Source organism: Monodelphis domestica, chromosome 5, assembly GCF_027887165.1.
Source record: "Monodelphis domestica isolate mMonDom1 chromosome 5, mMonDom1.pri, whole genome shotgun sequence".
NCBI lineage: Eukaryota > Metazoa > Chordata > Mammalia > Didelphimorphia > Didelphidae > Monodelphis > Monodelphis domestica.
In genome coordinates this window covers 126,273,887-126,300,970 of record NC_077231.1, presented here as the reverse complement: position 1 = coordinate 126,300,970, position 27,084 = coordinate 126,273,887, and the positions used below count along the sequence as shown (strand labels likewise).

The window sequence follows — 27,084 nt, the reverse complement described above, 5'->3', positions numbered from 1 at the left end:
GGCTTCTCTCTCTGCCCCTCCTCCACTGCTCTTCAGCTGATCTCTCCTTCAGCCTGGCTTCTCATTGCGACCCCCTGGATCTCTCTTTCTTACATTACACCACCAAGAGAAAATGATTTTTCCCCTCACTTCTTTCTTTAATATTCTAAGACAGTAGATAAATCTCTCCCTTTTTAGATTAGGTAAAATATACACTTTGACTAATACTTTGCTTCAGTGAAAGTAGTCTCTAGGAATGGCAATCCAATGGAATGAATGAATCAAAAAACATTTGCTTAAGCATATATATATATATGCATATATATACACACACACATATATATATATATATATATTCCAGGCATTTTGCTAAGTAGTAGGGATACAAATATAAGCAAACAGTTTCTCCCCTCAAGGAGCTTACACTCTAATTAGGGAAAACATACAAGAAGCTAGAATTGGAAAGAAGAGCAGCATAATACAGAAATATCCAGGAACTGGCATGGTGGCCTGGTTCAGGGCAAAGGTAACATCAAAGCTTCTCTAGCATAGTCTAGGGTCTCAGAGGCAATCTGAGTTACAGTGAGAGGGGGATGAGGAAGACCAGAGTGTAAGCAGAATCACTTCTTGGAAATGGCCAAGAAGTGATGTAGGGATCAGGTTCTGACCACCTATCTGAATCCAGGGTCCTGGACCAGGGCAGATTGACCAAGGAGGAGATGTTTGATAATGAGAAGTCATTACAAAAATTTGCTTTTCCAACTGAAGTCTTGGAAATATTTCTATCAGCTGGACTCTAGTTTGAGTGTGTACAAGTACCAGTCAGTCATGAAGCCAGTGTGCATTTATTGTCCAGCAAAGATTAAGGTTGAACTGGACATCCTATTTTGTACGCTCAAAGGCATGGTGAAATCTATCGATGGATGTCAAATTAAGAACCCCGTGAATTAGACCTATTTATTTGATCCCTGGCATATAACATCGTTCAGACATGGAGTCTACTGGGTATAATTGCTAGGCAAATTGCTAACCTCCCCAAATGTCTACAAGTATTATTAAAGGAATGGTGGTGAGTATTTAGAAAGGGAAGTAATGAGCAGTAAAAGCCTGCTTTGATTGATCAAGAATAGGTTGTTTTTGTCTGCCTACTAAAAGAACAGTTCAGGGGACTGTGTTATTACTTTATGTGCTATACATTATATTTCTGCATGAATTCAATGTTTGCTACATGCTACACAATGATGCCAATAACTGCATTCGGGATAATTGCCTGTAACAGTGTTATATGGCAAGTGATTAATGTTTATACTGTATGTTTATGATATATGCAACTAGTATAATTTCCAGGGATCATAAATATTTTAGAGAGGAGATATTTTCCATTGGAAATCTATCACCCCCAACTTGTGTGTGCAGACTGGATAATGATGTTGCCCTAAAATGGAATGTGGTTGAGAGGAGCATTTTTGGTATGTCTTGTGGTCATGGAATTGTTGCAAGAGAGATGAAATACAGAAAGATCAGAGTAAGACAATAGAAAAAAGGTGGGAGGGAGGACTCAAAGCCAAGCAGTTGTTTAGCAGCTACATCAGACTACTGCCACCATCACCAGGGAGTTTTCCTTCTTCTGTGCAAGAAGCAACATCTGCAGGCATCCTCTCAGTTGCAATTTCTGTCCCAAGAAGCCATTGAGACAAGATGTCAGTGCTTCACAAATCTGCTGCTGAGATGCAATGCCTTTCATTTCCCAAAGGCTCTTGAATTCAATTGCTGGGCAAATTGCTAAAACTCCTTTGCTTGTCCCTATCTTGCTCATATAGCAGCTCAAGGAATGCCACCAAGAAAACTCACAAATCTCTTTTTTCTTCTCCTTTGTCTTTTTTCTCTTGTTCTACTAGTCTAAAATGCCAGCATGATAAAAGCCTAGCAAAGTAGAATTTGGAAGATTGTGCTGTAGTTTTGAAAAATGAATGCTTAGAGTATTCACTGATTGATTCTCATCTCATGTTACATATATTTAATTCTATTTTAAGTAAATATGTGTTTCCACTAATATGATGTCGTGTGGTTAATTCTCACCAGTTGGGAGAAAGTTCAGATGAAACAACTGAGGTTTATAAGCAGTGGCTGCATAGAGGATGTATCTAAATAGGAACTAGGAATCTGAATGTAGCAGAGGGGTGCTACAGTTAAAAGTCATAAAGTTAAAAGCAGGTTCCCTGGAGCTGAAACCAGCAGATAAAGGTGGATTCTCTTTGTCTCTGTCTTTCTATCTCTGCCTCTTTCCACCTCTCTCTCCCACTCTGTCTCTTGCTTTTCTCTGTCTTTCCCCCTGATCTTTGTCTCTCTGTTTCTCTCCTCTTCCCATCTCTGTCTCCCACTGTTTCTGTCTCTGTCTCTTTCCCTCTGTCTCACTCTTTGCTCTAATCTTCCCTTCTCTTTCTTAGTGTCTCTTCCTGTCTGTCTCTCTGTCTTTGTCAATCTATCTTTTTCTTTCACTATTCTCTTTGGTTCTTTCTGTGTGCTTATTTCTCTCTGGGATCTATCTCTCTTTGTGCTTCTATCTTCTGAGTTTCTGTATCTGTTTTTGCTCTGTATTTTGTGAGTGTCTTTATGCTTCTCTCTGTGTACGTATCTGTCCATAACATCAAAGGAGGGATGAGAGGGACAGCAACATATGAAGCTCTTCTACCTTAGAGTCTCAGGTTTTATACCTTATAGAGAAAACAGATCAGAATCATTCATTCATGGCAGAAGTTATCTTTTGCTCTGCTATTTGAAGAGGCCACACTACTAGACCAACAAATAAATAACTTGGTTCAAACCAGGAATTGATGGCTATTACCAGGACTTCATACCTGCTTTTGGTACATATGTAGATGACAGCCAGAGCTTTTGTTCTGATTCTTTCTTAGCTAGAGCACAATCTCTGGTAAGGATCATCAATTTGCTAAATTTCCATCACAGTGAAAAAACATAGTCAAGGTCAAGGCAGGAGACTTTGAACAAGTGGTTTTTAAGGGAATGAAATATGGGGGAAATTCTATAGCTGCATAGCAACACAATACAGTAGTTAAGTCAGAAAATAAGGAAGAATTTTATTTCTCTTTTAGATAACATGGGTAATTTATTTTACTGCCTTGTCTCCAAACCTATTTCAATGTTTCAGTAGAATTCTGGGGGACATTTGGCTCCTTTATCTTCTATCAACAGAAAAAATATGTATGTTGAAAAATAGTTTCTGTAATTTTATGTCTCAACAACAGTGCACCGGGTCTTAACGTGAAACGGTGTAAAATGTTTCTCTGGAATGACATAGGCATTTTTCACTTCATGTTAACATTTGTCCAATAGTAAGCCCATGCTAGTTAGCTATAGCCTTATTAGACATGAGTATAATTTCTGACCACAGATTTCAGCACCATTAGCACTTATGTGTTACTACCACATTGCGGTGAATGCCTGGAGGTGATATACCATTTTGAAGGGCTTTTATGTGAGTGCCTGGGGATCTTATGAGTAGTCTAGGATCTCTTACATAAGTATTAGGGCTAGAATGAGTGGGAACCTGGAAGACTCGAGGGGAAAAGCCATAGATATATCTAAAGCTTTTTCTTTACCTTAGGGGGCAAGAGGAGAGCAAGTCAGAGAAACAGAGACAGAGAGCTTAGGCATGCGACATTGCTTTCCAATCTAATTGGTCATCATTGTAAAACCAATTCCTCCAACTTATTCTCCAGAGAAAGCATGGTGTAGTCAATGTAGAGTGTTGGACTTGGAGCTTGCAAGACCTGTGTTCAAATATTGCTTCTGACACTTGCTAGTGGTCTGACTCTGGGTAAGTCACTTAACATCTTTGAAACTCAGTTTCTTCATCGCTAAAATAAAGGGTTTGGAGTAGGTGACTCCTAAATTTCCTTCCAGTTCTAAATCTATGATCTCATTATCCAGTAAAACAGCGATTTGTTATAAAAAAAGCTTGTATATATCTTGAGTTGTGAACTTCAAGAAAGAGAAGTTGTGATTAGATTATTGTGAGCCAGCAAAGAGCCATAAATTGGTTTTGAAGGACTAGGACCATTTCTTTTTTGATAGTGTTACTAGATCAATAATTACGGGAATGCCAATTGATAAATGGGCAAGGGACATTAATTGGCAATTTTCAGATTAAGAAATCAAAACTATCAATAAGCATGTGAAAAAGTGTTCTAAATCTATTATAATTATAGAAATGCAAATCAAAACAACTCTGAGGTATACCACCTCACACCTATAAGAGTGGCCAATATGGTAGCAAGGGAAAGTGATAAATGGTGGAGCAGATGTGGCAAAATTGGGACGCTAATGCATTGTTGGTGGAGTTGTGAATTGATCCAACCATTCTGGATGACAATTTGGAACTATTCCCAAAGGGCTTTAAAAGACTGTCTACCTTTTGATCCAGCCATACCAGTGCTGGGTTTATATCCCAAAGAGATAATAAGGAAGAAAACCTGTACAAGAATCTTCATAGCCACACTCTTTGTGGTGGCAAAAAATTGGGAAATGAGGGAATGCCCTTTGATTGGGGAATGGCTGAACAAATTGTGGTATCTGTTGGTGATGGAATACTATTGTGTTCAAAGGAATAATGAACTGGAGGAATTCCATGGAGACTGGAACAACCTCCAGGAATTGATGCAGAGTGAAAGGAGCAGAACCAGGAGAACATTGTACACAGACTGATACACTGTGGTACAATTGAATGTAATGGACTTCTCTACTAGCAGCAATGCAATGATCCAAGTCAATTCTGAGGGACTTATGAGAAAAATGCTATCCATATCCAGAGAAAGAACTGTGGGAATAGAAACACAGAAGAAAAACAACTTCTTGATCACATGGGTTGATGGGGATATGATTGGGAATATAGACCCTAAACGATCACCCTAGTGCAAATATCAATAATATGGAAATAGATCTTGAACAATGACACATGCGAAACCCAGTGGAATTGCATGTTGACTATAGGAGGGGGTGGGGGAAGAGGAGGGAAAGAACATGAATCATGTAACCAAGGAAAATATTCTAAATTGATTAAAAAATTTCAATTTAAAAATTAAAAAAATATAATAATTAGGGTAATGCCACATATGTCGCATTTCTTTATTTCAAAATTGACAAGATTTTCTCAGAAATTTGTCCTGGGAAAGATAGAGTGAAATAAGCTGGATGGCAGTATCCTTGGGAAGATTTGTAGTTGACTGAATGGCCACACCCCAGTAGTGTGGATATATGTATAATGTCAACATGGAGAAGGTTCTCCATTGGAGTCCTATGGCACTCCATGTTCTTGATCCTGTGTAAAGGAAAAAACAAATTGCTTTCCCCACTATTAGAAATCAACTAGGACCAAACAATGAGTCATAAGTCTTGGAGACAGAAGAACTAAGTTTGAGTAACAATTCTGCCACTTCATGGGTGACTACTTTACCCCTCTGGGATTCAGTTTCCTTATCTATAAAATGTAAAAAAAAATCTGTAAAAACAAAACAAAACAAAACAATGCTGTTTAACTCTCAAAGTTCATCATGAAGAAAGTTCTTTGTATGCCTCAAAGAGTCACCTGAATGACATATATTTACAGGAAATCACATGAGATCCGAGATTTATCTACAACTTTCTTCTGTAATGGAGAAAGTTTGTGGGTGGTAAAAGAAACAGGATCTAGGAGAGACAGCTAATGTTCAGTGTTGGCTCAGAGAGAGGAGAGGGGGTTTGAAGAATTTCCCCCTTCAGCCTTCTCTCCTCAGATATGGCTGCTCTCACAGATTGGCTCTCATCCCCCTCCACTACTGAAGCCTAAATCGTTTCTTCTTAGGAAGATGTCTCTTCCCCTTAAGCTGTCCCACTCATACTTGATTCAAATTTGGGAAAGGATATCCACTTTAATGTAAATTAATTCAATTAGGGTAATACAAAGAAATGGCTGGCAGGGAAAAGAATGGGAAAGGAAAATGGGGAAAAAGGGGTCCCTTTCTCTAACTAACCCCTTTCCCTCCCTCCTTGAGTTTGGAGGAAACTCAGGGTTTGGCAGCCTGAGCAACCTGAGGGATAGTTAGGTTGACTGACCCCTGGTTTGACCCCTTTGCCACAGTTCAGACCCAGGACACCAGGAGCTGTGAGGTACATTTTTGACAAAGGCTGAAATGTCTTTCTTCATATCTTCCTTCAGTTTGGGAATGGGGTGGGGGATGTCTAGTTACCAGGAGAGGAAAGAGATGGATATCTCCAGGAGAAAGGCTTGACCAGACCTCATTCCTAGGCTTCTCAAGGTTGAGAGCTATCCAACTGAAATCCCAGCCAATATCTTCTCTCTCTTCAACATTCCAGACCTCCTAGAACCCCTCCCTCCCCCTTCCAGGTGAGCAGATTCACAAACTCTTCAGCCTGGAACTTTTTCTTATGTGCAAACCCTCTGTCACATTTCTGGGTTATCTCTATAAGATGAATAGCATATTATCTTTTGAATGGCATATTACCCAGATTAGAGGAATCAATCAATCAATAAGCACTTGGCGAGTAAGTACCTGCTCTAGGCACTGTGTAAGGAGATGGCTAGCAAAAAGAAAAATGCAGCATTCCCTCCCATCAAAGAATTTGCATTCTTTGGGGGGAAGCAATGTGAATATAAAGCAAGATTACATAAAATACATAATAGGTAGTTGTTTTTTTTTTTTTTGGCAAGGAACTACTAGCAGCTCAAGAGAGGAAGAAGATGGGCCTCTATTTTAAGATTTCTAATTGTGCCAAATGGCATGGGGTTGACCTCAATTACATGTCAATCTCTGAAGGTGTTACCAGCCCCAGGAGACTTCAGAGTTGGCTCTCTTTCCAAAAAGGGTTAGCACCTCTTCTGCTTTTCTTTTCTTTTCTCCCATACTTCCTCCACCTATCATAGCCCTCAGATGTGCATGGAAATTTGGAATGTATAAGATGCAAGTTTAACTTTAAACCTTAGAGACTATAAGAAGCAGACCACAGAGAGAGTAGCAATAAGGAAGATAATGCCATGTGAGCTGGCTAGACCAAAAGTAAATAGGAAGGCCATAAGGCTGCACAGTACATGCACTCCACTGAATTGGCCTCACTCCCTTCCGGGCAGTCAGAGAAGCAGCAGGTGAGAGCAGAGCTCTTCCACTCTCCCCTTAAGCTCTTTTCAGGCAACCACTGGGGAGGCCCTTATGCACACAGCACAGATATAAATCAGTTATCTTATATCATTTAATTTGCAAGAATGCATGGGTGTCTATTTTAGCATGACTATTGGGAATTATAGCTTCAATTTATAGAAATTGAGTGTTTTTTTTTAAAAGAGTGGGCAAAATTGAGCCTTTGAGAGAAGTTAATTATATGTAGAATCCTTCAGTCATTTGGAACCTGAGGCTGTCCTCTGTGTAAGAGGCAAACATTGTTGATGAATATTGTTGTTGTTGTTCAATCATTTTAGTCATGTCTGACTCTTTGTGACCCCATTTGGAGTTTTCTTGGAGTGGTTGGCCATTTTCTTCTCTAACTCATTTTACAGAAGAGGAAACTGAGGCCACCAGGGTTAAGTGACTTGCTTATAGTCACACAGTGACAGCAAATGTCTGAGACCAGAATCAAACTTGAGAAGTTGAATTTTCTCTACTCCAGATCTAGCACTCTATCCATAGCACCACTGAGCTACTCCCTGTTGAGGGATATATCTTCCCTAATTGTATGGCTCATTTGATATTAATAGTCAGAGTTTGAATGAAATGAGTTATATCTACAGAGGCATCTATTAAGGCACATCTTAAAATACCAAAAACAGATTTTCTTTTACCTTTTTGGTCAATTGTACAACTGTGAAGATGTGATTTGCTATAGAAAACTGTTTGTGAAAGCCCAGCTGTTTTCTTCTCACATTTTCTTCAAGGATATATGAGATCCTCCAAGGGTACAATCATTCTCTAAAAGATTTTGTTTAGATAGATGAGAAAGTAGGGATAAGTCATTATAACTGTCCACTTGATTTCCTCCCTGTTTCTGCTCATAAGACAAACATTATCTTTTCCCAATCATTTGGTGTCTTTTCCTCTCTCCAATATCTTGAAATGGAGGTCTTTGTGCTATCTAATTTTCTTTGGATATAACTGGGTGTTAGTTCCGTTCTCAATTGAAGAGGGTGCTCACTTAGGAAATTAAATGGATTCCACTGGACTGAGTGTTGAACACATTTTTTCTATATCTATCAGTCTTCCCTTCCCCAAATCCCAATATGGAGATTAGGTTAGTCCTTTCTCTAAAAAGCAAGACTTTTTTGGCCTAAAGGCTAAATCTAAAACCACCTCAGCATTAATGCAAATTCTTCATGATTCCCTCATCACCTAAGGGCATAAAAAGGCCCAACCACAGGTTGGGATCAGTCTGGATCCTTCACACTTGGTGTGAGGAGGGTGGAGAGATGGCCATCATATCCTTCTCTTCAGGATGGAAGAATGTGTCTAACAGAGGGAAGTGATGGCTTCCATCCTTGTTGAGTATCCATCCTTTCTATGTTGAGACTACATAAACCTCTTTTTGTTAACTTGAATAATCTTGAGTGGTCATTTCAACCAAATATTGGACCTAAATTACCCTAGGATGAGCCTTAATCAGTTCCAGATGATAATACTTGGCTGGCCACTAATTAGCACTAAATCAGCACCAGTCACTTAACCTCTGAATCTATTTCCTCAACTATAGAATTAGGGAATTAGACAGGGTAGAAACTCTGGTTTAAATTTTGAGGAGTTTATAAACAGGGGCATTACCAGGTGTAGAGTATTTAGAGGGCACTCTTCACTCTAGAGCAGGGGTTCTCAACCTTTCTAATGCCGTGACCCCGCAATACAGTTCCTCATGTTGCAGTGACCCCAAACCAAAAAATTATTTTGGTGTAACTGTAATTTTGCTACAGTTATGATTCGGAATGTAAATACCTGGTATGCATTATGCATTCTCATTGCTACAAATTGAGAGGTTGAGAACCTCTGCTCTAGACTAACTGTAGAATGATTATCAGGAGGATTTCTCTGGTTTAAAATATAGCATTGCTAAATAGTCTTCCTGAGGATTAGCCATTTGGCCTTGTTTGCACAAGTGAAAAAAAAGTACTTCTCTGGAGTTAAAGGTCCTTGGGTTCAAATTCTACCACTGAGAACAACACCCTTTGTGACCCTCATGCCTCACTTTTCTCAGTTATAAAATGAAAGGGCAGCACTAGATGATCTCTGAGGTCCCAACACCAGCATCAGAGATCTAAGGTCTTAAGATCCAGTGCTGAGGGTCCTGCCATAGATTCCAATCCTACTTCACAGAACAGGTAACAATTTTTAAAAATGAATAGATTTTTATAGATTTACTTTTTATAACAAAAACATTTTTTCTAACAAAGTAATGAAAAAGCTAAAGTCCCCCTCCCCAGCAAAAACTATCAATATATTGAAGAAACTGGGCATTCAATGCAATATTTCATGGTCATAGATCACTCTACCCAGACCCCTAACCTCTGCCAAGGAGCAAGGGGCAGCATTTCCCCCAGATCTCAGTTTTGGTACCAAGCTTCATCTTTGATTGTTTTTCCCATTCACATGGATGTGGTCCTTGTACCTATTGTTTTCCTAGTTCTACTTCCTTCACTTTGCATCAGTTAAAAAAAAGAACAAAACTTTTTTTCCCTACCACATTGGTAAATCCAGGATCACAACCAATACAATTGTTGTGGAAACTATTGCCCAGGGACACCCAGTCCAAGTTAACCTGTGTTGCTTTGCTGAAGAGTTCGCCTCATTTTCTGGGTCCTAATAGAAAAGGGAAACGATCATTCCTTTCACTGTAGGCTTTACAGCAGGGCTTTAGTGTTCTGAGATGATGCACACAGTCTAATGATTATTTATCACAGCCCACTTTGTCTCCTGGGGCAAACTCACAAATTTGGCTTCTTTTATAAAGCTAAAGGAAAATGAGTTCCTAGAGGACAGAATTATCTTTGATTTTGTATCTGTATCCCACCCCCTTGGCTTGGTGCTCACCACATTTTTGTTAAAATTTAAATGAGCTCCTGGTTGTAGACCTTTTGATTATGCTGCTTGCCCTGCTCTAAATAGTTATTTGTTCCTACGCCTCTTCAAAAGTGTGTTTCAATAATACATTGTTTCAGCTATGGTTAAATAATCCCCCAGGACAACATTTTCTGCTAAGCTGAGTAGAGGAGAAAGAACAAGTTTGGAAGTAGGCGGACAGGACAAGGGCAACAAAACTTTTATGAGGGGATAGTTGGGACTTCCAGTTACCTACAAGTGCTGGGAAACAATGATGCCATTTCAAAGGGGGGTTGTTGGTTTCAGTTTCTTTGTTTGAAATCAGTGGTTTGCATTTACTCATCTAGTGGTCATTTTTTCCTGAGCCAGTATTACCTGTTGACTCTAATCCTGTGAGAGGCACCAGGCAATATCTCTGAGCACCAGAAAGACAGCCAGTTCATTTTATAGCAGATTGCACTGGGCTTGTTCCAGCAGGAATGGTGAGTACTTCCTGCTACACAGCGCCAGGCATTTTGGTTACTGAAAGACAACCTAGAAAGTGCTGACTCTTGGTCCAAGGCCAAGCTCTCTAGGACCCAGCTAGCTGGAATCAGCACTCGCCAGAAACAATGAGGCAATCCTGGAAATAAAAAATTCTTTAAATCTCTCTTTCTTAGGAAAGAGATCTGCTTTGGGTGAAATTTAAAGCCTCCCTGGAAAGACACATTGCTTCTTTCTACTACATTAAGTATAGGAGAGACTATATTTATAAAATTTCAGGTGAAAATAAAAAAAAGTCTGATTTTTCTAGTTTCAATTCGTGTTGCTCTTATATATGGAAAATGTGGAAATTTTTCTGTAAATGAAGAAAAGTGATATTGAAAAAAATGGCACTGACATCTGGAGTAAGGATGTATATACTTACCACATAAGAATCTTAAATTAGATAATTACAATGATTTTTGCATTCAATAGTCAAGAGAACGGTATTTGAGAATTTGGGTCTTCTGGTAGTAGTTGTTCAGCCATTTCTAACTTTGTTTCTCCACTTAGGGTTTTCTTGGCAAAGATAGTGGAGCGGTTTGCCATTGGTTTCTCCAGCTCATTTTATAGATGAGGAAACTGAGGCAAACAGTTGTCCTGGGTTACACAGTTTGTGACTATAACCAGATTTGAACTCAGGAAGATGAATCTATCTAAACTCCAGGCTCAGCACTCTATTGAATCTACAACTTGTCTACCCTAGATCATTGGTACCTGATCTTAAATAATTCAGATTTCCAGAACACTCACTTCTCCTAGGCATAGAATTATCAGATGGTAAGTTGGATATTTTGGCATTTAGGACATATTAGCTCACAATAGAAAAGCTTCTTTAATAGCACATAGGCCATGGTAGTCTCATTTGTCTACCAATTCTAACATTAGATGGTTTACCTTAGAGCCCTAATATTGAGTGGAAGCTGATTAGGCTGTGAAAGAAAGGACAGAAAAATGATTTTACTCAGGAAGTATTCTTTTGATCTTCAAAGTCCTCAGTTAATGGTTAAAGGCTAATCTGGCAGAAAAAGGAAATCCCAGACCAATTTCTGCCTCCTCCTGTCCCAAGAAATGAAGATTTCTCAAAAGTCAGAAACCTGAATCTCTCCTAGAGTTACTACATTTTTCAAGAGAGATTTGAGGAACGGTTTGCATTTATTAATTATAAATATAAAACTAGCTCAGTAATAATAATGATAATGCCTTATTTTTATATAGTACTTTCTTTCTTTTGTTTTATTGATGTCTTTTGTTTTTACATCGCAGTCATTTCCAAATTTGCCCCTCCCCTGTGAGTCTTCCCTTTTAATAAAGGGAGAGAAAAAAAAGCATTAAGCAAAACCAACGAACACATTGACTATATCTGACAGTGTAGTTAACATTCCATACTCATATTCTCACAACTCTCCAAGGAAAGGAAGGAGATATTTTTCTTATTTTTCCCCAGGGCCAAGACTGGCCGTTATAATTACACAGCATTCATTTTTCATGTTATTGTTCTTTTTGTTTACATTGTTGTAGTCATTGTGTATATTGCTTTCCTGGTTCTGCTTACTTTACTTTGTTATCAGCATATAGGAGTCTTCCCATGTTTCTTTGAATTCCTCATATTCACCATTTTTTAATGATATACCCATATTCCATTCTATTCATAGATCAAAATATATTTAGCCATTCTCAACTGATGGATATTTTATTTTCAGGTCTTTTCTAAAACAAAACATTCTGATTTTAATATTCTGATGCAATGAGACATTTCTTATCTTTGAATACATTGGAATATAAAGAGAGGGGCTAGATCTGTGATTTTACTGGTATAGGAAACTACAGGGTGAGGAAGGTCCCCTTTTACCAATGAAGATTGACACCTTCTCTGCGCCTTACAGTTTCAGAAAGTTGCCTAGAGCATGGTAAGTTTAAATGACTTGTTCAGGGTCATACAGATAATGTGTGTCAGCAGCAGGCTTGTGCCCAGGTCTTAGCAGCTCTGAAGCTAGTTTTCTACCCCCTATCCCTTGGAGTATATGCACAGAAATAGATCTCTGGCTCAAAGGATGGGAATAGGGTAGTCATTCCCTCCCCCCCAAATTTTAATAGTACTTTTTCAAAGCACTTTCACATTTATATTATTTAATCCTCACAATGACTCTGTGAGGTAGGTAGAGGAGGCATTAATATTCCTCCATAAATAAATTAGAAAACTGAGGCTCAAAGAGACTTAATGATTTGCCCAAGGTCACATTTTCCCCCCCAGAACTAGGATCCAAGTTTCCTAAAATCTATTCCAATGTTCATTCTGCTATGTGGTACTATGATGAATAGGTAACCTATGAGTTAACAGAAGACTTTTGATTCTAAATCACAAACTCTAGGTACAATATTTCAGGAAACTTTCCCAAAATCATCTGGTACAGAACTGCAGGGTGTCTGGAGTTCTTTGAGTCTACTTTATACTCTTTTTCCATGGCTGTCAAGATTGTCTTAAGGAGTATGGTTCTCTGAAGGAATATTCTTTCCAAGTTTTGAATTCTCTAGTATTTAGTTCTTAGAAGGAATATTAAAATAGATGGTTTCTGTCTTTGTGTTCACATTCCAAGAGTTAAGAATTGAGCATCTGGGTTTGGTTCAGTGTCTTGGCTCCTCTTCCTCCTCTTCCTTGAATCCATCTCCTGCCAAAGCCCAATTTTTTTTTGGTCTTTTTTTGCTGCTCCTTTTCTTCTTCTTCCCCAAGTCCCCTACCTTCTTCTTGAATTCTTTATATTTGAGCATAGTAGACCAACTGACTCATAATATAAGAAAGGCAGCATAGCTGGACTGCAGATGTTCTGAAAAAAGATCTCCTTTAGTGGGCTACAAGCTCAACAGCATAATATAGCAACTAAAAGCCCAATCGGATTTAAAGTGTTTGAAGAGAAGCATGGTATCCTGGGAGTTGACATCTCTGCTCTATTCTTCCCTTGTTAAATCACATCTGGTGTACTATGTTCAGCTCTGGACATTTTAGGGAGATGAGTTTTCTGGAGGGCTTTGATGTCATGCTTTGTACAAGGAACTAGGGATGTTGTGCCTGGAGAAGAGAAGACTTGGATGGAATGTGTCTGACTTCAGGTTTTTGAAGTGTTGCCTGGTTTAAAAGAAGAGATTTATTCTGTTTGCCTCCTCCCCACTCCCACCCCCACCCCCACCCCTGGGCAAAACTCAGAGCTTATTGGGGAGTAGTGAACTTGACATTAGGCAGACTTGGATTTAAATTCTGCCTAGAACATTTATTAGCTATGTGACCACGGGGAAAATATTTAATCTCTCAACCTCAGGGTGTTTTTTTTAATCTGTAAAATGGGGAGAAAGTTACTGGGAGGATCAAATGGGACAATATTTGAGAAGTGCTTAGGAAAATTTAAAGTGCGATATAAATGCCAGCTACTTGTATTATTAATTTTAAGAAAAGCTATTTTACTTCAGTTTTAAGAAAAATTTCCTAACAAATTGGAATTATCCAGATGGTAGAAAGGATGGGCTTGCTTTGGGAAGTAGTGGACCTCCCTAACTGGAGATTATTAGGCAGAGGCTGGACAACCACTTGCCAAACCTGTTGTACAGTTCATTCTTGTTCAGGTAAAAAGTGTATTAGGTGGCCTTGAAGGTACTTCCTGCTTTAAGATTCTATGATTCTGTCATTTGCCTTGCTCTGTTAAACTGGAAGTGAGGTGGGGAGGGAGGAAACCTAACTGAATATCCATGTTCGTTAGAATGCCCATATATCAAAAAGTAATATTTGATCCCTACTTTGTAGAGGTCTGGCAGAGATTAATAAGATATTTAAGAAGTTCTTGATTTCCAGAGTACTACTATATTTTTTAAAGGTTGTTAGTTTCTGGGTCACAATTTTGAAAAAAGAAATTCTATTCTAACCAAATAACACTTCAGCTATAGTTTTCATCAATGGCCTGACTCATCTGTGAATGCCTATGAATATCATACTGTGGCTGACAGATTTTTCCCCCCTGTTCTGTGTTGTTGTCTCAAAGTGCTTAAATTATTATAATAGTAAGCAGTAGTGACAAACTTAACAAGAGTGAGAAATTGCAGTGGGGGAAAAGGAGGGCAGGACGGGTGCCTAAAGAACGTGCTTTCTTCAGTCTTGACTAATATCATATTGACCTGTCCAAGGAGAAGGGAATCTTTGACCATAGACTTGTCAGAGTTAGAACTGAGATACAAGGTCTATGCCTCAACATCTAGCCCCAGTGCTATTTGCTTGACATCCTTTGCAATTGCTCAATTTGCCAAAAAATACCAAACCTTTGCTTACCCACTTAACCTCCCAGAAACTATTAAGATCTCTAAAGAAGCTTCTAGAGAAGATGCACTTAACAATAAACTAAGGGGTGCAAAGCATCAAGGGAGAAAACCTCCATTTTCTCTACAACAGCAAGACTGTTGCAGTGAACAATTGGTGAATGTTTACTTTTTCATTCTAAGTATTTTTCTTTATACTCTTAGTACCATTACCTCTTATATAAATGTGAATTGCAGTGACACAATGAAACAGGCTTCTCAATGCCATCAGTATCCATTTTGACAGCATTCTGATCACAATACAGTCACATAATGTCATTACACAATGCTCAAATCATAAAATGTTACTAATTACACTGATAATAAATGAAATTGACAACCCAAGAGCAAATTAAAAAAACAAGCCTGCTGGGACCCATGTTGAGTGCTTGACAGCATCTTCAAAATATAGCAAGGTAATTCTCTGGCATACTGTAGCTTTTTCTCATAGCTTCATGAATTCCCAACCCTTCAGATAGGTGAAGGAATGTCTTCACAGTACACATTTTCCAAAAGAGAGAGCTTTCTCCTCAATGGTGTTTAACAAAAAAGGTCTTGGCACCAAAAATTGCTTGGATGGACAAACACTATATCAACAGAGCTTAAAGATAACCAGATTGTAAACTCTTCTGAACCCAGACCAGATTCATTGAAAAGAAACCGACATGGCAATACAAATTCCAAAGGATCAAGGATGAGACATCCTACTGTTAATTAAAAAAATCATAAACAACTAGAACAATTAAGACATTTTTTCTATTCTACATTAGAGAGCTGTATTACAGCTTATATATTTGGAACAGGAAAAAAAAATCCATGGGTATAGTATCCCTGCTTCCTTGCCCCCTATCCTTTCCACCTTAAACCTGGTACCTTAATGCTGGAGTAAACAGTAACATTAATATTCCTATTTCCTTGTGCAGAATCGCAATTACTTGAAGTATGTTCATGCCTCTCTTAATAATGAAGAGTTATTAGATGCTAATAATAGACTAGTGACATAGTGAAAGCAACTTTTCTTTCTGAGATAGTCACCAAAAATATATATATGCATATATATATCTATATCTATCATACTTGCTTTAAACTAAGTCCAACCAGCAAAAGATAAATCAAACTCTTCAGGAGTGGCGTACTTTCTGTCCTCTGTAGAGCATCTCATCCTTTACCATATTTGGTTGAATTTGGTCCAATATTTTAAAATGTCCAGAAATAAACAGTCCAAAAGACACTGTAGGCTCTTTAAGGCTAAGTCTTCCCAGTGTTTCTACAAGATAAAATATATCTTCTTTATTGGCCACATACTGCAAAGCAGGGGCCTTCCTTGGCAAAATGGCTAGTAGATTCTTCCCGCCCCCAATAATTCTGAAGCAAGGGAAGGTAGGTATACTTCATGTTCTCCCTGTAAATGAAGGAAAATACAATAAGCATTCTGTGCTTGGAAAAAATTCTGTGCCCTCAAGTCCATGAGCTTTGATGATAAATCAGCAGACCTAGAAGCTTCTAGTCTCCTCCTTACCGTGTCATTAATTTTCTTTATTTCTTCAGCTAGAGGCAACATTCTCAAACCTCCAGATTCTCTATTTTTCTGAAAGACTTCTTCTCTCGCTATTTGCCCTTCTCTATTTTGTCCAGCTTCTCCACCTTTTCATCTATCCCTTTCCTTCCCACATTGACCTTCTTTGTTAACCAGATGTAATATAAAACTGAAATGTATTTTTAACATTTGTATAGAATTAAATTTTATCTGTGCTTTTAGATTTTTTTGTTTGTTCTAAATGGAAAAATCACAGCTCTATGATATTTGCCTCTCAAAGGCTCAATGAAATTAAGTTTTTTTTTTTATTGTCCAGAACAACTTTGAATAACCCAGGTTTTCATATTCAGTAGTATACTTACCTACTCACTGTAACCCTACATATCCAGGTAAATCTTGTCATTTCTAAGTGCATAGCATCTCATACACTTTTCACTCTTTCCACATAGCCATAGAAGAAAATCACTGGAAGGAGTAGGGGTAAGCCAAGAGAGAGTAGAAAAGTCCTTCATAGATAGTGGAACCTGACCCAAGTTTTGAAGGAAAATCTAATCAAGTGCCACTTTCTGGAGAAGGCCTTTCTCTGTCCCCCCTGTACCTCCCCCAAATGCTGATGCCACCCCATTTATAGTTACCTTATATGCTATAATAGAAATTATTCTTTTTGTTCTACTCATTTCCTCTGCAACAGTTCATACAACCTTTCCATATATCTTTGAAATAATCAATTTCCTCACATTTCTTACAGATACCACATCACAGAGAGACTGTGCATGATTAAATCTCCTTGGGCAGAGTCTAGTACACTTGTCATACTAAGTATCATGCTATTTTGTCTCGTGTACTATCAGACTAAATGTGATATGCAATCAATTAATAACCATTTAAACTTGTTATAAAATTGGCCACCTAAAGAGGATTACATGCAAAAGTTCTACACACAAATTATTAAAAACAAACAAACAATGAATATGTCTTTATTAAAAGAACCCAACTAACTTATCTTTTACACAAGGAACTCATAGTCTATACCCTGTGCCCTAAAGGAATCTTACTATATATCCTGCCACTGCACTTTCTGGCTCAGGAGACTTTATCACTAGCTCTGCTACTACTTCTCCCCCCTTCAGACTCTGGTATATTGCCACCTGACCTGCTAAATGGAATTTAAAGGCCCTTTGGTCTGGCCATTTGCTCTTCAAGGCAACCTTTTGATGTATTGCTTTTCCTAATTAGAATGTTAGCTCTTTGAGAGCAGGACTATCCCTTTTTCCTATTTGTATTGCCAGCAGGTAGCACAGTTGTTGGCACTTGGCAAGCAATAGATAAATGCTTTTCATTCACTTACTAGTTCATTTATTCATTTCATTGATTGAAACCTAACCATATCTAGCAACTTCTCATTGACGTTTTACATGCTTCAACTTCTTCCATCCCGTCTCTCACATATATCATCTCTCTGTTCTTTCCATTTCCATCATTTACTTTTATTCTTATGCTCAAAAAAGTGGAAAAGGGAGTTGTGGGGGTGAAGATGAAATGAAAAAAGACTAAAACACATTTAAAGCGATTTCATGCCATACTGAAGTGTTCCAACACGTTGCGACCTTATCATAAAAGAATTTGGTATTTTTGTATTATTTTGCTAGGTTGGTCTGTCCCAGATACATATTTGGTGTATGGTTAAATCTTTGAGGCTTAGAACAGTGATTTCATTGGTATAGTAAATTCCTAGCTGAGGAAATTCATTCTACCAGTATCAGGTGGCAACTTCTCTGCAATTCATAGTCTTAGAGAATTGCCTAGAGCACTCTGAGCTATGTGACTGGCCTATAGTCAAACTGTCAATATGTGTGAAGGGGAGGACTTAAAGCCAAGTCTTGGCTCCAAGGTTGACTCTATCCACTGCCTCTCATTCTTCACTTCTGGGTCTTCTAACAAATATGGTACATTCTTAAGAGTTTCACTTCAGTAAGCTTATCTCTGCTGAGTTTTTCTTATTCATCAAGCACCTGGCTTCATTCTTCCAAGGATCAAATACCTGTTTAAGTCACCGCCTCTTTCAACTGATGATAAACCACTCATTTTGCTCACTAGTGATAGCCACAGAGCCCCTTCTAATGTACAATAAAGCCATGTCTAGCTGTTGCTAGGAAGTAAAAGTTTCAGAGTATAGCAACAGATATGCCTGGCAATCTTGAAAGATTGATATGCTTATGTGTTTGAGACCACAACTAAAATATCATTCAGCAATTATAGTCAATTGAAGGGATGCTCTGTAAAACCTTTTATGCAATGTGCTACCTATTTCCATTTACTTTGACCTGGTAAATTACTCTTCATGGTCTGGGAAGAAATGGAATACATGTATGAGGACATAGTCCACCATATTTCTTTTCATCATCTTATTGGCTCTGCAGCAAGTAGGACAATAGATAGAGTGATAATCCTGGAGTGAGGAAGGCCAGAATTCAATTATTCCTCACATATTTGCTAGTTATATGACACTGGACAAATCGCTAAACCTCTCTGAGCCTCAATTTCCTCATTAGTAAAATGATAATAATAATAGTATCTATCTCACAAGGGTTATTGTGAGGATCAAATAAGGTAACCTGTAAAGCACTTTGCAGATGTGCTATATAAATGGTATTTATTATTATCATTATTACTATCCTCAAACTGAGTCTTCCTTGCCTCTATACAATTCCACCCCTCCTCTCTAGAGCCCCCTTTACCTTGACAAAGACATTTCTACCCACGTCTTCTCCAATCACAGATGACTGTCTGGAAAGCAGAATCACCATCCCACCCCCAACTAACCAGAAATATTAAGTGGGTGCTCGTGTGCTTGGCATATTGCATGGCATCTATATAACAGCCTCCTCAATACTTACTGCTTAGTATCCTGAACTAGGACTTGCTAACATTCTCATATATCACATCACTGATGCAGAACTGTCTCTTTTTCTTCATCCACATCAATTGTACGCACTGATGGATAAAAATGTATTGTTCCTGGAGTAAAAGAAAAATAGGAAATCTTCAGAACCAGAACCTTTTTCAACACCATCCCAATACCATGATATCCGAATACCTTTCATTATCAATATGCCAACAAGGTATGATCATAGACCTTTCTAAACGTTTGGGAGATGGTTGACCTGCTACTTTGCACACAGGAGGAAGGCCAATACAGTATCTCAAACTAATTTACCAAGCTAATACTTAGGCTGAAAAATGAATTTTTCAGTTCACTCATTCACTAATTCATCCAAAAGTATTCATCAAAGAATCTCATAATTGATAGATATCTTAAAGGTATCTTAAAAATCTATTACTTTAATGAGGTACGGTACAACAGAAAAACCAGTCAGAAGACTTGGTTTCATTTGCCACTTCCATAACACTGGACAAATCACTTAATGATGCCTTAGTTTCTCCATTTACAAAATGCAAGTATTGGCTTTTAGCCATAGGCTCAAAGCTAGAAAGGACCAGAGAGATCATTTAGTCCAACTCTTATTTTACATATGAAGACACTGGAGTTTAGAGTGGTTATGATATGGCTAAGGCCCTGCAGGTAGTTAGTAGATGATTTCTAAGCTCTCTTTTAACTGCAAACTCTATGAACCTCTATGAAGCATGGATACGACTCTCTGTAACACCAACATTAATTTAACAATGAATATACATTTATGATATCAACTTATTGCTTCATCATTTTATATTATCTCATTTGATCCTCCTAATAGTCCTGTTCTGGCTTAGTCAAAACTGCTAACGTGTGCCTGGGAATCTATAGGGAACTGATGAGAAATATCAGCACCTTCAACAAATGGGAAACCAAACAAAACCCTTTCAGGTTCATTAAGGAAAAAACTGGTTAAAAGAGGAAGCTACCAAATACTGGGCCCTTCTTTCCTCTCCTCTTACCTGCCATCCCGGCTACACTCCAGGTGAGGGTCCCAATAGCTCTCCTGTCTTTTCCTTCCTCAAAGTTCTCCCACAGGGCTTTGTTTCCCTTGGTCCTAAATCTCTTCCTGGAGTTCTCCCTTCCCATCCCCCACCACTCCCAGGCTTATTATTCCATTTTTTCAGTCTAGGCAACAGAATTACTCATCAAGGCCCTGCTTCAAGTCTGATGATTTAAAAAAATTGTATACGTACATACACATATATATATAGCAACTATTAAACAATGTGTGGCAAGTCCCATAGTTCAATGTTAGGCTGAATACAATTCAAAGGGAACCTTTTAAGGTCTTATAAGTGAAAGTAGTGAGAGTTAAGGAAGCAGAAGGGAGAGGAAGGGAGGGAAGAGAAGAAAGGAGGAAAAGGAAGAAATGGAGAATTTAGCAGAAAGAACAAGAGTGGCTATTTTTCTAAATTATCCTGACATCTAGTGGCCTAATCATGCAAAGCGTTTAGAAGAAAACCATTTTTGTTCCTTTGAAATTTTAAAAAGATCAAGAAAGCATTCAACTCAGAGTTCCACCCACACACACTACTTAGAGAACGGGGTCATTGTCTACCTGAAGTTAAGATGTGCAGAGCAAAACTGATAGACTCGGATTATGAGAAAGGATGCTGGGGTGTTTGTGTCTACAGTGATTCATGCCTACTCCCACTTTGCCGCAAGCCAGATCCCAAGTACTTTTAGGCTGCTGGCTGGCACCATTTTTTGATTCCTGGCGTCACACCTTTCACAGGGAGATACATATTCCAAAGCCACAAAGTTGGGGGGGGGCAGTACACAATGAAGAGGAAGAATGTAGATGCACATTTATGGGAGACTTTTCCACAGTGTGAAAAATGAGAGATCCATTTAAATGCATGAAGGAAACTTAACCACAGGGATAGAAAAGGAATGGGGGGTAGGGGTTTCCTTCTGAAAGTATATGCCTGATGTAGATTAGCTGGCAATCCACCCACCAACAACCATTAGTTGTGACATTTGCATAGAGCAAAATCTAATGACTAATTCACTGAGTCAAATCCATTTTTAACAATTTAAATGAAATCTGGTCATGACTTTTACATGCTTCATTTTGTCACATTTTTTTTCTCCCAGGTGGAAACATTCTTATTTAGATACCTTAGTTTAGTCATAAAAGTTTTAACTGCTCTGGATCCCAGTTTCCTTTTCCTTTAAATGAGGTGGTTGGGTTAGTTAACCTTAAGATAATTTCTAGTTTTGAATTCTCAGATTCCATGATATTTCTCTATCGAAAGGATATGAGCCCCCCAAAATGTGATCATTAAAAATACAAGTTTACTTCTAGAGACAGTGTGATGGTGATTAGAGTGCTGGACTTGGAGAAAGGAAGCAGATTGAAATATCACTTTTGACATTTACTAAGTGGGTGACTCTGGGCAAATGTCTTCAGCTCTGTGAACTTGAGAATGGGGATGATAATACCTAAAACACCTGCAGAATTTTTCTGAGGTGGAAATAAAGTAATCTTTATTACATTTATAAAGTAAAAATGGAAGATAAAAGCATTTTTACCCATTTTAAGGTATTGCATACATGTCAGTTTTTAAAGGCCTCTTTTATGGTAGGATGACAGCAAAATACAGAAAAACACAATCACAGATAAAACCAGGGTATTTGTTGTGCTTTATTTATGTAAATGATTTGTTCCCGTCTGAGAGCAACATTTAAAAATACACATTAATCAAGCTCTTACCTCTGTCTGCACCATGGACATCCTGTATGACCTCATATCTGACACCAGACCCAAAATGTCAACATATTCATGATCACAAACGTGTTGTAAGAGTCGATCAAGGGCTATGAATGTCCCTGTCCGTCCCACACCAGCACTGAAATGTTATTCAGACAATTTGATTTGTTGTTGAATATTATCAGATATTTTTCTAAAAACAATACTTAGCTAGCACCACTGGGGAAAATATTATTCATGTTCTCCCACAGTATTTTCCACTTACTTTAATAGTAAGAAAAAGCTATATACTCTCCAGAGATGCATTTACTACTGTTCTTGGTGTGTTTTTGTTTTTCCTATGGAAGACTGCTTTTGAATTAACTTATTAAAGAGGTGAAGATCACAATGGCTCTTCATTCTCTAAAAAAAAAAGACTTATTGAGCTTTTAATGTATGTGTAGCACTGCTAAAGTTCATTGGAGAATACCAAACAAGTTGAAGATATGATCGATGTCTTTGAGGGATATTAAGCTTATTGCCATGGCCAGATTCCCCATCTCTTACACACTGCCTCAGAATCAGTTCCTGAAGGAAGGTTCAGTCTTCCCTAATTTGTTGTTATTAATATATATACTTTTGCATCTCTGGATGTGTTTGACCCCTTTGAGATATTTGGCTAATGTATTACAAAAGACCTGATTCTAAATTAGCTCAGAACTATAGTTCTGGGATATTCTCAGTATGAAGGCTGGGTGATAGGCTGGAATGACAGTAGAGCCTTAAAGACTGGCATTCACTTGATAGCAGATATAGGAATTCTCCTGGAAGTGAGAATCTTTAGTCAATCCTAGAAATAGTTCTTTCTTGAAGGACCCCTTAGATAATTGCCTCTAAATGGATTAGATATTTGGATCAAGTGTCATCCAAGTATCAGACCCCAGGACTCTCTTAGAATCATGGAGTTGGGGTAGGGATAGAATTAATATGGAGGAAACATGCACTGGGGAATTTCCCCAATGATATCTGGTGTTAACTGAGTTAGTTTTTTTCTTCTCTACTACCAGACAATTGCCTCACATTTTTACTGAAGAATCTAGTCTAGAGTGTTACTGAGAGAAAAATAATAGAGCTAATGTGTTCAGTAGTTCTGGTATTTGATCTATGAGAATTATAGACTGTGTTGAAGAATATGAGATTTCAAAAGAGGAAAAATTCTAGATCAAGAAATCTGGACTCAAATTGTACATAATGAACTCAAAGAGTTAAGGCTTTGTGGATATACAATCATAGGAAATATCAAGTCTAGAGTTAGGTAGGAGATAGACAATGACATTGATCATTGGGCTTAATTTACTCTTGTACTTTCTTAGATTCAAGTTCAAAGTATCTTGGTCTTAGGAGTAATTGAAGAGTTTCTGTGGCAGAGTATCTTTGAAATGAATTTATTGGTATCCTAAAAAAGAATGATGAATTTAGAGCCATCTGATCTGAGTTCAAAATCTGCTTTGCTATTTATTATCTATATGACCTTGGGTGAGGTATATAACTTGTCTGGGGGCATTTTAAAAAAATATTCTCATCAGTAAAAAGAGAGTGATGGATTAGAGGACCCAGAAGTCCCTTTCTATGTCTAAATCTATGTTCCTATTATGAACCTGACAATAAGCTGTTAACATTAATGTTTCTATATGCAAAGGAGAGAAAAAGAGTTAAATGCTACATATTAAACTTAACATGGCATTACTAACACTTTCTTAACATTTTCTTGTTTGTTTGTGTCCCATTCTGGATATACTTTTGTTGTCTTTTGTGTATTTTAAGATGTTTCTTTAATATTTTTCTTCATTTTTTGCATCACTCTCATACCATCCCACTTCCCCCTACAAGTCTTTCCTCTTCCCAAAAAAATCTTCCCTTGTAACAAAGAAATATAGTTAAACAAAACAAAATCACATATTAGTTGTGTCTAGACATGTGTACCTCATTCTATATCTACAATTCATCATCTCTCTGCCAGAAGGTGAGAAGCATGATTGATCATTGGGTTCCTGGAATGGTCATTGATTGATCTTTTCATAGATCAGTTAGAAGTTTCAAAGTTGTTTTCCTTTACAAAATGTAGTCACTATATAAATCATTCTCCAGGTTTCTATAAGCCACTCTATATCAATTCATACATGTTTTCTCAGATTTCTTTAAATCTATTCCTTTCATTATTTCTTAATCTCGAAAGCAATCCTTTTCTTTCATATGTCATGATTTGTATAGTCATTCCACAAGATATTATTTGCTTTTTCTAATTCTTTGCTATGTCAAAAAGTGTAGCATATAAACAGAAGTCCTTTCCCTCTTTCTTTTAACTGGGGTTATAGACCTAACTTCGGGATTTTTTTTTTTGTCTAGTTCCCAATTACTTTTCAGAATAGTTAAACCAGTTCCCAGCACTACCAACATTACATATATCTCTGTCATTTCAGAGCCTCTCAAAACATTACAATTTTCCTTTTTTTGTCATCTTTGTCTTGGGAAATAAAGTACTCAATGATATAGGTTTTCTGTCCCTAACTTAGTGAAAAGCAGGGAAGCCTCAGCAAACAGGAAATGATTTAAAAATTAGAAATAAGCCAAAGGGTACTAATTAAACAGGGCTCTGACTCTGTGTTCCAAAGAGGTTAGGCTATGGCAAAGAATCTCCTTCTAGAAAGAAAGGAAAGCTCATTATAGCCACAGCTCTGAAAATAATATACAGATCATTCTTTAGGAAGAAAAAAAGTCAGGCAAGCATTTCTCCTATTTTGATGCCTGGGTGTTTGTTTCCTATGAGACTGAGAGGAAGGAAAGTTTAAGGACTTTAATTTAAATAAGCCATGTTGGAGCTTATAACTCCCATTAGGAAAAAATATCACCCCAGATAAGTATTCCAACTGGAAACAAACAATAGGTCCTCAGCTTGTGCTTAGTAGAGGTACATGGGACCAATGGAACAATGTTGATGAGCAGTCTTACAAGCGCCATAGGAAGCAATGCCCAACAGACTATTCCAGCAAAGACTAATACAGAGATTGAATGCCATGTGAGATTAGTGTGGAGCAGGCGTAGAATGAGCAGCAAGATGAGATTTTCAGGGACAGCTAGGTGGCTCAATGGGTAGAGAGCCAGAACTGACAATGGGAAGTCATGGGTTCAAATCTGTCCTCATACACTTCTTAGCTATGCGACTCTGGGCAAGTCATTTAACCCCAATTGCTCAGTCTCTTCTACCTTAGAATTGATCATTTAAAATCAATTCTAAGACAGAAGGTAGGGGGTTAAAAAAAAGATGGTATATTCCAAAATCTTGCAATATCAGGGGCTTGAGTTTTCTCTTCCCCATGTACACCATAGACACACACATCCCCTGCTTTTATGCCTCTCTGCTCATATACCTAAGTTTTTTATATGTATGCCTTTCCTTATATGTACCCCTGCCACATATATTCCCTACTGGTATACCTTTCCACCTATATTCCCTATGGATGTCCCCTCTCCCCATTGTGGGTGAGTGTACCCCAAGTTGCTGGGGAAAATATTTTATTGCTGCTTTTCTCATTTTGCTATTTCATCAAATGTCTTTCTCTTGAATCAACTGTGTTTCTTGATTGATGAGCAAAGACAAGCACATAGCTATCAATTTGAGTGGATATAGATCCTTGATAGGATCCTTGATAGGCTACCTTGATAGGAAGATACACTTCCTATCACCTTATGTTATAAGGTGTTATAATTACTTGCTTTTTTCTATTTTCTTCTTTTTCTTCTCCTAAACCATTTTTACCAAGTGAAATCAAGCCCTTCTAGGAAAGCAAAATTTGCCCACTTGGGTAAAGTAGCCTACCCTTTTCATATCACTAAAGGAATTGACAACTTGGACCCCTTGTTAAGCAGGTGTGTTTTCTCTGCTTCAACATGTTAATATGCCTTGGGAAGGAGCTATTTTGACATTTGTTCACAGCAGCAACTGATGCAGAAAAAGTGTTTTCTTTCAAGGGCCATTCATTCAGATTCATGACACGTGTTGTTTAGTTTTTCATGTCCCACTTTGTGACCCTCTTATGGGATTTTCTTGGCAAAAATACTGGAATGGTTTGCCATTTCCTTCTGCAGAAGATTAAGGCAAATAAAGGCTGTTACTTGCCCAGGGTCACACATTTAGTAAATATCTGAGGCTGAATTGAGCTCAAATATATATATATATATATATATATATATAGATATAGATATAGATATAGATATAGATATAGATACATATCAGGCCCAGACCTCTATCTCCTCAGCTGCCAGCTGCCTCTATGACACATACTGTACTTCAAAGGCTTCATGAACTCACCAATGTCTTCTCATTTACTCCTCTTACTGGTACAGGTTAGAGCCTATCTATATTGATTCTAAGGCAGAAGGTAAAGGTTTTAAAAAAAGAATTATTATAAAAACATTCTTCAATTTTGCAAGTGTGATTTAGCTTCTCTCTTACTCCTATGCAGCTCTGGACCTCACTTGCTGTATAACTTCAGTACCCATCCAACATACATGCATTTATGTGCTCCCATTCAACTGCGTGCCATAATAAAGGAAATGTGTATTTTTCACCCATTTTTTCCTGTGTACATTACTAGACCAATCTCTTGCGTTGCCATTAAACAGGAACAAGCATTTCAAAAAGGGCCATCTGTTATGCCTTCATTGAGAAAAATAAACATATTGGCTCAAAGGAAAATAGGAATGAAGAGATTACCTGCAGTGTATGATCATGGGGCCTCTGGTCTTTGTGGATTGCTGTCGGACCATCTGTACAAATTGCATGATGCTTTCTGCAGCATTTGTAGTGGGCACACCATGGTCAGGCCAGGCAGTGTAGTTAAAATGCATGACATCTTGCACCTCATCAGCCTTTTTTTTGGGGGGATAGAAG

At 37.9% G+C, this 27,084-nt stretch overlaps 1 protein-coding gene across 2 annotated transcripts in view; it reads right to left on the bottom strand.

Moving 5' to 3' along the window:
* Positions 1–11,796: 11,796 nt before the first annotated feature.
* Positions 11,797–27,084, bottom strand: part of PTPRO (protein tyrosine phosphatase receptor type O) — a 235,591-nt gene continuing 220,303 nt past the window's right edge. For both annotated transcript variants that reach the window (XM_056799294.1, XM_056799295.1), the window contains 4 exons: positions 26,908–27,062; positions 22,158–22,293; positions 19,362–19,482; positions 11,797–16,329 (listed from right to left, as the gene is read on the bottom strand). In XM_056799294.1, the coding sequence (XP_056655272.1) occupies positions 19,378–19,482; positions 22,158–22,293; positions 26,908–27,062 (396 nt within the window). In that variant the 3' untranslated portion in view covers positions 11,797–16,329; positions 19,362–19,377. The remainder of the gene's footprint in view (positions 16,330–19,361; positions 19,483–22,157; positions 22,294–26,907; positions 27,063–27,084) is intronic.